The sequence below is a fragment of the Oryx dammah genome, unplaced genomic scaffold, assembly GCF_014754425.2.
Source record: "Oryx dammah isolate SB20612 unplaced genomic scaffold, SCBI_Odam_1.1 HiC_scaffold_8, whole genome shotgun sequence".
Lineage (NCBI taxonomy): Eukaryota > Metazoa > Chordata > Mammalia > Artiodactyla > Bovidae > Oryx > Oryx dammah.
The window spans coordinates 352,678-364,782 of NW_024070192.1; the positions used below are offsets into that span (position 1 = coordinate 352,678).

The window sequence follows — 12,105 nt, forward strand, 5'->3', positions numbered from 1 at the left end:
TCCCTGGGGTCACGTGTATGCACCTGTTGGCTGTGTCTCTGGAGAACCCTAGCACACCGCTTTCATTTAGGAAGGAAGCAGTTACTCAGACATGACGGAGGGGGCTCCCTGACACATGGTCCTCAGGACGCCACTGAGAAGCTGGTGTGGACTTGCCCTCGCGGCCCCCCTCAACTCGGCGTGGTCCTGATAACAGACCATTTCTCTGAAGGTCATCTCCGGGCCCTGCGAGGGCACCACTTGGCGGGGGGGCCTGGTGAGTTCCAGGTGAGAAGGAACAAAAGTCAGAACTGTCCCCACCCCTGGCTGGTAACCCCAAGTGATTTTAGTCCATAATGGCTGACTTTGTTGTATTAGTCTTCCCCTCCCATATTCTGAGTATGAAAAAGTAAAAACTCATATATCTTTTTAAAATAAGTGCTTGAGGAAACAAAAAGTCAGATGGTGTGCTGGGGAAGGGCCCGTCATTCATGGTTTCTGAGCTGAGTTTATATACACTTTAATGTTTGACGAAAATCCTTTGATTCTGGAGGGGCTGCAAGGGTCCCAGTTCTGAGATTAATTTATAGACAGAAAAGAAAGTTTCACCCAGCCTGCAGGAGGGGAGACAAGGATCCAGAACCCGTGCTGAAAAGCCACGGAGGTTGCACGTCCGGGTGAGAGCGGCCTGCCGGAGCAGCGCAGCAGCCAGGCCGAGAGGCCCGACCGAACGAGCAGCCAGCGGCGTGCGCTCGGCAGCGTGCTTCTGCTTTTTGTGCACAGAAGCAAGCCCGGCATGGCGACCAAGGAGTACTTTAGGGCGAGAAGGCATGTCCAAGGCGCTCAGCATGCTGGAGAAGGCTGGAGTCCATGCGTCTAAGCGCCGTCAGCTTGGAAATGCGACCGACAGTCTGCACGCGCGCTGACCGAGCCCTCTGCAGCGGGCAGCACCTGGTTTCCGGGTAAATTGGGAACAGTAACCGAGGTTACGAGTCGTGGACGCCGACGGGGTGGAAGGGGCTTTACGGCTGTGTCGGTGCGCCCGCGAGGGTGAGCGGTCCACACGGGGGCCGCCGGGCAAGGCTGGACCCTTAAGAGCTGGAGTCGGGGTGGGAAACAGCTTAGGCCAGGCCCCTCGGAGCAGAAGGGGGTTTCCCAGGGCCCCCAGGAGGGTGGCAGGACGGGGACCGCGGCCCGCTTCTCTGGTTCCGCTCTTGTACCCCTTACACAACAGGGCTATCCAGCCTCCCTGCGACAGGCTGGGCAGTGCCCCCGTCCCCATCGGCTCCTTGCTGCCCCGCCCCTCGCCCCCCGCCCCCAGCCACCTCCCACCGTCCCCCCGCCTGCTCCTGGCCCCCCTTCCTGCTCCTGGCCCCGTACTCCTGTGTGCAGGCCTTTGCCTCCGGGACTCAGAAGATGGCCGCATTTGGAGACGATGCCTTTAACCAGCTGATTTAAGTGAAAATGAGCCGTTAGGATGGGCTCTCATCCAGTCTGACAGGTGTCCTCCTAAGGGGGGCTTGGACGCCAGGGGACACACAGGCTTGCAGGAAAAAACACCGCCTGAGGCTACATCGAGAAGATGGCCATCGACAAGCAGTGGGAAGTGGCCACAAAAGAAATCACACCTGCTGGCACCTAGACCTCAGGCCTCTGGCCTCCAGAACCGTGAGAAAACCAATGTCTGCTGCTGAAGCCACCCAGCCCACGGCTGCCCAGCAAACAGACGGCGGCCCTTCCCAAGGCCACCCAGGCTGGACGTGCAGCTTTCTGCGTTTCCTCCTGGAGCCCACATGCTGCCCGTGGTGGCTTTTTGCACCGAGTACCGAATGCTGTCTTAAAGAGAGCATGAGAGAACAGCTGGAGTGACAGAAACACACGGCAGAGAGCCCATTTTGTCTGGCTGCTCGAAACCTCAAATCCAGAGGTGGCCACACCGAGAAGACACGTGGCAATCCAGGTTCCGCCCCGCAGGCACCTTCCCCATGTCTACCTGCGGACCTCCTCACTCCGGACTTCATCGGGGAAAGGGGCATCGTGCCGCCACGTCCTCTTCAGCTTCTATCTGGTGACCCACGCCCATTCCCAGCCCATTCCCAGCAGGCAGAAGCTGCCGTGTATGAGAGTTAAACCGGCCCTCCGGCATTGACAGGGCCCTCGGGAGGACTATTGTGAGTCCAGCTTCTTTAGACTCCAGTGTCAGCAATCCAGCTCCAAACCCCAGGCAGCCTCTTGAAACCCACCTTCTGCTTTGCTGGGACAGACATCTGTCTACATGATTAGACCAGAAATGTCGCCCCTGTGAGCGAGGACAGGACCCCTGGGCCTGATACAGTGCTTGGCAATATTAACGAGGACCAGGCCCATCCTGAAATTCCCATAGTCGGAGTCGCTTCTCTGGATTAGGCCATCGAAGGCCCCTGTTAAACACGTTGCTGAGGGGCCATGCACACTGAGACATCACCAGCCGTCAATGTCTCTTTGTGACCTCATCCGAGTGGTCCAGACCCCCTGAGCCCCTCTGGGAGCGTTTGGGGCAGCTGAGTTCTGGTGAGAGAAGAGGAAAGAGCCCCCAGACTGCAGGGTTCCGGAACTGGAGTGAGCAGACAGGTGTGTCCTAGTGGAATGCAGGTGACCACCAGGGATAAAGGATTTTGCAAGGACTCGGCTAGACAGCTCTGAACCAGCCGGACCTCCGAATCGGTCACCTCTTGACCCACAGCCCAGATCATGAGGGAAGGCCAGGCCAGGCAGCAAGCTCACGAGACCAACTGGGCCTCTGGAAAGAACCTGGCATCCCAGCACTGGACTTGGTCTTGGCCGAGATGTCAGGTGGGAGGGGTGAAGATCCAACGGTGCCCACCTCTACCCTGGGAGCAGAGGCCTGAGCGGTTGGCTACCCGCCCCCCCCACCAGTCAGCCCTCTCTCCTGCTCCTGACACTCGACCTGCTTAGGAGCTAGTGAGGGAATGGGGAGGGGACCAGTCGGGCAACAGCAGCTGGGTGTGGGGGCGCCGGGGCTCACAGGCCAGCGGGGACAGGGAAGGCTGTCTGGGCCGCGGTCCAGGGGAGGCTGCGGCTCAGCACGGGGAGGTGGACATCTGGTCATACTCCGGGCACTTGAGCAGCGCTGGGTAGCTGCTGTTCATCTGCAGGGAGGCGTCGCTGGAGAGGTCGGAGGGGCTGCGTCCCCGGGCCCAGGCGTCCGGGTGCAGGAACTGGCCCGAGTAATCTGAGCAGTTGCTCAGACGCGGGCGGTAGAAGCCGGGGTGAGGCCGGTACAGGTCCTCGGCGGTGTACCTCTTCATGAACAGGTACACGGACATCACGCCGGCGCTCTGTGGGAGGAGGCGGAGGGTACTGGTGCCGGGGGCCTGGGCAGCGGCCAGAGGGGAGGAGAGGGGTTGGGAGGAGGGGGAGGGGATGGGGCGGGGTGGGGGATGGGGCGGGGTGGGGGATGGGCGCGGGGTGGGGGGTGGGGAGGAGGGGATAGGGCGAGAGGGGGGCGGGCATGGGGCGGGGGCGGGATGAAGGGCGGAGCCCGGCGGGTCTCCTCCTCCTCCCCCTACCAGCAGCCCTGCCCCCACCCAGCCCCTGGAAAGGCTTTACCTCCATTAACAGGAAGGAGATGGCTGCGAAGGCGAAAGACCAGCCGTACTTGTAGCTGAAGTAGGTCTCCGCGTCCCTGGTCCTGTTGAGCATCTCGTCGTTGATGCTGGAGATGTAGAGCACCAGGCCCACCACGAGGGAGAGGCCTGCGGGGGCGGGGGCTCAGCCAGGAGGCCCGGAGCTGCCCGGGGCGTCCACCTCCCCTCCAGCTTCCGGGAAAAAGCGGCGCCTGGGTGACCGTGAGCTCACTCTGGGGTTCAAGGGGAGCAGGAGTCCACCCCCCAGGACCCTGCCTGGACCGGCACCCTCCAGACGGAGGCCGGCGTGCAGGAGGGGCTCGTGCTCTGCCCAGGCCTCCCAGGAGCCCACCCCGGCCTCCTCTGAGTCACTGGCCGGGGCCGGAGCCGGCACCTCGTGTCCTGGATCCCCCCAGGTCACCCTACGGTGCCTACGGTGACCTCAGGCGGCTTCTGCTGTACTCAGGGGTAACGCGTGCTCCCCGCCAGAGGTGGCAGGGCCTCCGGTCCCCGGATGGGTGGTCTGTGCAGCCCACCCGCCCCTGGGTGTGGCCCGTGGGTGTGTCCTGCTGCGCAGGAGCGGCAGAGGTGGTGAAGATGCTGGCAGACCGGCCAGCGGGATGTCAGACGCCCGGGGTGGGGGCCGGGGCCCAACCCCTCCCCTCATGGAGCAAAGGACACTCAGCATCAGCCTGTCAGTCAATGACTGTAATCAGTAAGTTGATTACTCTGTGTTCAGCTGTTTGGGTTTAATTTCATTCACATGGTTAAGCTGGGCACCTTGAAGGTTAAAGGAATACAAGTGTGATGGAGTCTTTCTCAGCACTTCACTCAGCTGGATCAGGCCCAAGCGAACCCTGTCTACTGCTGTCTTTAACACTCCACGTGGCCTGGATCAGCCTGAGAGCTCTGGCCTGCTGCCGCCACTGAAAACCTCAGGTGCCTTGAGGCTGCTGTAGGGCCTGGACTCTTGTGAAGTTCATAGAGAAGCAGAAGGTACACCTGGGTCTGTGAGGTCTTAGCCCTTCTCAGGCAGGGTCCCTGCGCCTGCCCACTTGTCCACATCCCGTTACGCTGCCTGTCTGTGTGTGTGGGGGGGATCCAGCCCCAGGACGTGGCCTGATGATGCCGGGAAAGGACGCGCGAGACATGAACGACTGGCTGCTGGGATGCTGGTGAGCGGAGACAGGCCCACGCTGAGGGGCCTGGGCAGCCCAGGGGAGGGGCGGGGCTCTGGAGCACAGCTGAGGGCTGGGAGGTGAGGAGGCCATCGTCCCAAAGGCAGGCTGTGTTTCTTTCACGTAAGAACCCAGGACACAGCCCTCCAAGAACAGGAGCACCGTGACTGCGGCAGCTAAGAAGTGGTGTAAGTGACAGTCGCTCAGTCGTGTCCGACTCTTGCAACCCCATGAACTGCAGCCTGCCAGGCTCCCCTGCCCATGGGATTCTCCAGGCAAGAGCACTGGAGTGGGCTGCCATCTCCTCGTCCAGAAGAAGCGGCGGTGATAGTGTGGAATGAGGACCCTGGGTTCTCATCCCTGCTGTATCCCGGAAGCTGCCAGGTCACCCTCCTCCAGGGGGAGGGTCCGGTCTGGGACCCTCAGACTCTCTTCCAGCTCAGACTCAATTCTGCCTGGGCCACCGACGCGGCGGGTCCCTTGCGGCTGACCCGCCTGGGGGACCAGGGCTTCCCGGGGCAGAGCGGTTAGAAATCAAGTGTCAGGAGTCCAGCGTGCCCGAGCGGAAACAGCACCACTCACCCGAGAGGATAAAGAAGATGCCTGAGACAAAGGCCAGGATTGTCCTGTGGGGACGGACGTGTCCAATGTTGCTCAGGATGAAGCCAATGAACATGAAGAAGAGGCTGACCAAGGGGAACGGGGTGGCCGAGCGAATCATTTCTGACCGAGGGGACGGAAGGGTGCTGTCAGCCTCCGGGACTCACTCTGCGATCACCCCGCCCCCAAATCCGAGCAGCCTGCCAGCGTCCCCCAGCTCGTCCCCAAGCCCCCGCCCTGCGTGAGTGGCTGGCCTCCACCTCCTCCTCGTGGGCCTTCGTCCCTTGGCCCTTCACCTGCGGGGTCTGTGCTAACCTGGGGATTAGTGTCAGAACTGCCCTGCAGCTTCATCTGGGGTCCCAGCCGGCTCTGGGGAGGCCGAGGCCATGGCATCAGTCTTGCTGGGGGGGTGGGGAGAGCTTGGTTCAGTCCCCTGGGGCTAATGGCGTGAATGTCTGTGCCCCACAACGTGAAAGTCGCTCAGTCGTGTCCGACTCTGCAACCCCGCGGATTACACAGTCCGTGGAATTCTCCAGGCCAGAATACTGGAGCGGGTAGCCTTTCCCTTCTCCAGAAGATCTTCCCAACCCCAGCATCAAACCCAGGTCTCCCGCATTGCAGGCGGATTCTTTACCAACTGAGCTATGAGGGAAAGACAGTGAAGTCACTCAGTCATGTCCGACTGTGACTCCGTGGACTGGAGCCTGCCAGGCTCCTCCGTCCATGGGATTTCCCAGCAAGAATACTGGAGTGGGTTGCCATTTCCTTCTCCAGGGGATCTTTCCTGACCCAGCGGTCAAACCCAGGTCTCCCGCATTGCAGGCGGATTCTTTACTGTCTGAACCACCAGGGAAGCCCCACAAAACTGGCATGTTACACCTGGCACCCGAGGGGTGGTATCTGGGGCTGGCCTCGGGTGGCTCACGGCACTGGGGTAGGGCCCTCATGAAGGGGGTCGGTGCCCGTAAGAGAGAGACAGGCGAGCCCCTCGGCCAAGCCGCCATGAGAAGACACAGCAGGACGGCCTGGGCTACGCACCAGGAGCTGACCAGGCCGGCACCTCAATCCTTTTAAAAATTATCTTCTAATTTTTTGGCTGCATCATGAGGCATGTGGGGTCTTAGTTCCGCAACCAGGGGTCACACCCATGCCCCCTGCACTGAAAGCATGGAGTCTTAACCTTTGGACCTCCAGGAGAGCCTCTGGCACCTTGGTCTTGGCCTTCTAATCTCCAGAGCTGAGAGGATCGCGTTCCTGCTGTTTCCAAGCTGCCTGGCCTGTGGTTTGCTGGGGCCGCCCATGCAGAGGAGGACCCTGGCTGTGGACGCCCTCTCCCTCGGTCGGGTCACAGCAGCTGGCAGTGCCAGCAACCTGACCCCCCGACAAGCACTCTGCAGCGCAAGCTCTGCGACTCTGGTGGGCACGGCCAGCTGAGTCCCGGGGCGCTGGCTCTCAAGAAACAAGCCACCTCTTCCCTCCACCCCTTGCAGCCCCATGCAGCCCATGGCCTGGAGTGGAAGGTCGGAGACACCTACTTAGTACGCTGACCGTGGACTCCGAGGTCAGCTGGGCGCTCGCGGGCATCACGTATTCGATGGTGAAGCAACGCCCCTGCTCCTCACCTGCAGGACAAGAGCCGCTGTTGCCTGGGGCCTTAGGCGAGCGTGTCTGGAGGCTCTAGCAGGCGAGCACAGCTACTCGTGTACCCTCGACCAAAGACCAGTCCTCCCCGTTGGTCGTCCTCCTCGGCTGAGCGCACAGCTCCTGGAGGGGTTCGCAGGGAGCGCGGGGGCCGGGTGGGTGGGAAGGGGACGCCTGCTTGACTGGCCCAGTCAGCTGAACCAGCCCTGGGGATCAGCGGGGTGACGGCGTCCCCGCCAGACGGTCCTCACGTCCTCTGGGTCCTTCTGAGCTCGGGTTTGCAGCTGGCACATTCACGTGGCATGGGCAAGTGCTTCTAGAATCTTTGTATCATACCTGAGCTGGATCTAAGCCCTCGGGGGCCTGTCCCTGGGTGGTGGCCCACCCATCCTAACGTGACATTTTCCCCAGAGAAGCCCCGAAGCTGCATGAAAAGCGATCGGCGCTGCAGCTCGAGGCTGCGTCAGATGTCTGGTGGCTTGGGGGCAGGATCCACCGAGGGTGGCACGCGGCGGGCTCAGGCGCCCCAGTGTGGGAGCCGAGGAGCAGAACCCCTCTGGTGCCACCTTGGTGGCTGGATCCGGGTGGCCTCAGATTTAAGCAGAGATGGAGGCCGCACAGTGCAGGCAGTGGGAAGTGGGGCCGGCGTTGGATGCCATTCCCGAGGCAGACTCGGCCAGGCCTCCAGGTGTCGTCCCTGCTGGGCACGAGTTGGTGCCCTCCAGCAGAGCCCTGCCATGAGGCTGGGAGGACCGAGTGTGCCCTGTGCCCACGGGCGCCTGGGTTACAGAGCCTCCAGGAAAGGCTGCCTGGACCCGCTGCGGTGTTTCCAGGCAGCCTTGAACAGGAGATGCCTTCGTGCAGCCTGGCTCCTGGTCATGACGAAGGCAGAGAAACCTCGGCCAGTGGGCAGGAGGCCCCGACGGGCCGGGAGGAAGCCTGCTCCCTCTCGCGGAGTCGGAGAGACTGCACCTGGGTTTAGTCCCTGCTATTCCGTGGACAGAGAATGTGCTAGGAGTTCCCCGGGGCCAGGTGCGCTCTCACGTGGGAAGACCCGGGTCTCAGAGCGGGGAGGACCTGCCTGATGGACACTGAAAGGCAGGGCTGGCCACTGAGGGGAGCGCGTCCGCGGGAACGCCCCCACCCGCAGGGACACTGCTTCCTGGGGGGTGTGGGGTGGGAGGGCTGCTGGGCGCGGTCAGGGCACACTTACCTGCCAGGAAGCAGACCCGCCACAGGCCCGAGTGCAGCGACAGCCTGGCCTCGGTGCTCTGGTTCTGGGCCAGGACCACGCCCTCCTCCAGGTACAGCCAGTAGTCCGTGCTGACGGCGATGCCCAGCAGGCCCAGGCCGCACACGGCGAAGACGCTGCTCAGCAGGGTCAGGGCCTTCCTCCCACAGGCGCCCATCCTCCCGGTCAGCCCAGCGGGCGTGGGCTCTGGAGGCAGGAGAGCGAGACAGCGGCGAGAGCAGGCGCGGCCTGGGAGGGAGGCAGAGCCCCCCGCGGGGCAGAGGGGGATCCAGGGCCGGCAGGCCCCCCGACAGAGGGGCTGCCTTCTCTCCAGTGGGGCACGCAGAGCCCGCCTGCCTGACCTCTGTGAGGGGCCCGTGTCCTCTCAAGCCCCTGGCTGATGCTGCTGCTCACCCGTCCGTCCGTCCGTCCGTTCACGCAGCCCAGCGTGCCTGACTAGAGGCGGGGACGAGCAGGACCCACCCTCGCCCTTGACAGGTTTCCACCTAGAAGATGGTGCCCCCAAGCCCAAAGCGAGGAGCCTGCAGCTTGGCGAGTTCTGCCCGAGGGTGGGGCGGGGTGGGGAGGAGGCCTGAGCTCCACTGGGAGGGTCGGAGGCGGAAGCCCCGTCAGGGTGGGGGCTCCCTTCCTCTGCGGGGCCTGGGCTTGCTGGAGGAGGGGAAGGGAAGTGCAGGACATGGGCGCCCTTCACCAGGACGAGGGGCAGGAGCCCGACCTCATCGGCTGAGCCGGGGTGAGGGCAAGGGGAGGCTGACCGGTACAGTGGGCCGGCGCTGGCCTCCCGGAGGCAAAGGGGCAAAGCCCCGGGCAGGACAGCACAGGCCTTAATGCCAGCCAGCCCCGCCTGCAACTGCTTCCAGAGGAGAAGCCGAAACACACACCAGGCCACTCTCCATGCAGCAGGTGGGAGGTGGAGCGGCCGGCCGGCCCATGAGGCGCCCCCTGTGCGTGGGCCCCGTGCTCACTGCCCAGAAGCAAAGCAGTCAGTCTCTGTCGACTGCGAGCTGGAGAAACGCGAAATGACAGCAGAACGGCCAGGACGGGAGGGTGGGCCGTGGTCTGTCCAGCGGAACCGCAGGTCCGAGGCGGAGGTGTGGTGCAGACAGGGCCCCTTGGGGAATGGCTGCCTGGACCAGCCGGATGTCCCCACGTGGGTTACAGTCCTGAGGACTCTGACAGCCGTTTACGAAGTATTTTCGCTTACATCTGAGGCTCACAAAATCCCATTCTCTGCCATGGGGACCGGAATTAGAACCCCGAGGATGGTGAGTGCAGTAAGCGAAGGAGAGAGGAACAGGTGGGAACGCCAGCCCCATGGACTGCAGAGAGCCTTGAAGGAGCGGTGAGAGGCCTGGCCGGGTCCTGAGCAGCCGCGGGCTGCAGGGAGATGAGGCTTCCTGAGGCCCGGCCCCCTCCCAGGATAGGGAGGAAAGGACAGCAATGCAAGCTGAAGTCTGCTGAACAGTCATCACTGCTCAGCGTGCTCTGCCAGGCACTTAATGTTAATCTTCGCAACCAGATCACCACCCCCATCCTATAGGTGAGCGACCTCCCCCGATGGTTCAGTGGTAAAGAATCCATCTGCAAGGCAAGGTCCCTGGTCAGGAAGATCCCCTGGAGGAAGAAATGGCAACCCACCCCAGTATTCTTGTCTGGAGAATCCCATGGACAGAGGAGCCTGGTGGGCTACAGTCCACGGGGTCAGAAAGAGTCGGACACGACTCAGCACGCACGCATGCCTCATAAGGAAGGATGCTCGTGTTGTGAAAAAAGCTGGATGTGAAAGCGCGTATTTAATGTGAACTCAACTGTGGGAAAAAGAGGCACAGACTGGGAAGAAATAAACCAAAGTGTTGATAGTGGACGTTTCCAGGTAATAGGTTGTGTATATTTGATTCTCTCTACTTTTCTAAAAGAACAGGTATTATTTCTACATCTAGAGAAGAAAGCTAAATAAAGGCCAGACTCATCAATTCTCCGGTCACTGCCCACGTAAAGAAAAGGCGAGAGCCCTCGAGCTCCCGGGCGAGAGAAGCTGAGATGCAGTGTCATCCTTTGGAGCGTGGAGCCTAGAAAGCACAGCAGCTTTGAGTTTTTCAGATGGTTACCCAGCTGCCATTACCTGGAAGTATTAGCTTAATTATCAGGAATTAATAGTTGCTAATTATCATTCATGACTAGCCATTAGGGAGAAATGTCTTGTCGAGATGAAATCACTAATGGCGCATTTTCCTGCCCAGGCCGATAATAAAAGGATTTGGGATGAAGTGCTTAGGTGCTCGGAGACAGATGAGCCTTGGTTAAAGGACAGCTGGGGAGGATGGACGGGTTTAATTGAGAGGAGAAGGAGGAACGTGGAAGGCCAGGCCAGTGTAGACGCCTGATCTCTGCAGCCGACAGCCCAGAAAGCAAGCCTGGGACTTTTGCCTGACAAAGGTCTGGGGACCTCGGTTCTCAGCGGGGCTTCGAGCCACTGGTGGCGGCTGCTCCTGCTCACTGGTCCAGGACTCGGCACCAGCCTGGCCAGCGCCCACAGGACACACCAGTGGCCAGAGGGCTCCTGTGACCTGGTTTCCACGGTGCTGACCCCCTCATTCTACGGGGGTTAAAGAAGGACCACAACTTCTGAGCCTCCACTGGGAGCTGGGGCTCCTCGAGGCTCCTCTCCTGAGCCTGGCAGGCCCCAGATGCTGCACCGGGAGGCATGCTGTGCGCCTCCTGGGTCCAAGGAGGGGCAGGTGCTCTGTGGCCGGGAATCTTCCCGGAACGGGGATCAAGCCAGGGCTCCACGTTCCCAGTGCTGGCAACAGCCACAGACCAGAGGCACACCCTCCCCTCCGCCCCACGTCACCCCCGGCCACCTGGCACGTCAGGGGCCTCGGGAGCAGGCGGCACGCACCAGCCCCGCCCTCAGACAGTGCCCGACGACAGGCCCCACCAACAACTTCCACCCGAAGAGAAGCAGACGCTTCTCTTGCAGCATTTGTGGAAACCAAACTCCCCTTTAGAAAAGGAGGGGGGGCGCCTACTTCCTCCTCCTTCGGGATCCTCCTTACAGAGTGGGCACGGGGCTGCAGCCTGCGGGACTCGGGGCACAAGGTCTGGATTGTCGGCAGGTAGAAGCCCGCCCCGGGGGCCCACCCCCTCACACAGCCAGCAGGCGCGGTAAAAGCCAGGGCGAAATGAAAGTCAGTTTTGCTCCCTGAGTCTTACACGCTGTTCACAGCAGCCCTTGCGCTAGGCACAGTTGTTAATATGAGGACATTTAACGCTACGCATTTCTTCACAAGCTCACGAGGATTCAGTGAGCCACACAGGTCAGCAGGTGCAAACAGGAACTCCAGCCTGGTGCGCGCTCATCCCAGCCACGGCCACTCCCCACGGGAGAGGTGAGGGGGTGTGGGTCAGCCCCCTGCTCGTGTTCACCCAGCCAGCAAGTGAGGGAGCCGGGGCACGAGCCTGCAGTCTGGCCTGTCCTCCTTGCTGTCTCGGCTGGTTCTCAGAGCTGCGGAGGGAGGTAGAGGTTCCCGGAGCGCCGAGCTCACCACCTGACCCTCTGTCCCAACAGGAGGAGACTCCTGACTGTCAATGGAAGTGTGGCCCGTTTTCCCTCAACATCATCAGCCTCTTGCCTAAGATAAGAGGGCTGAGGATTTCAGGCCTTTTCAGTCCTGGGCCTTTGCCTCACTCAGGTGGATGGACGCACCCGGTATTTTCCTTATGGGATGTGGTCTTGGAGGAGGAGGGAGGGAAGAAGGGAGAGGGAGGGAGGGGAGGAGGCAGAGGAGGAGAGGGGGAGGGGAGAAGGGAGGGGGAGGGGGAGGGGAGG

At 61.7% G+C, this 12,105-nt stretch overlaps 1 protein-coding gene across 1 annotated transcript; it reads right to left on the reverse strand.

The window, feature by feature from the left end:
- Positions 1 to 3,027: 3,027 nt before the first annotated feature.
- On the reverse strand, positions 3,028 to 8,433 carry CACNG5 (calcium voltage-gated channel auxiliary subunit gamma 5). The gene is made up of 5 exons (XM_040244375.1): positions 8,238 to 8,433; positions 6,919 to 7,005; positions 5,366 to 5,506; positions 3,589 to 3,734; positions 3,028 to 3,317 (listed from the first exon to the last, which is right to left on the reverse strand). Exons 1-5 carry the CDS (start codon positions 8,431 to 8,433, stop codon positions 3,060 to 3,062), a joined length of 828 nt encoding a protein of 275 aa, XP_040100309.1. The 3' UTR covers positions 3,028 to 3,059.
- Between the last annotated feature and the right edge of the window lie 3,672 nt (positions 8,434 to 12,105).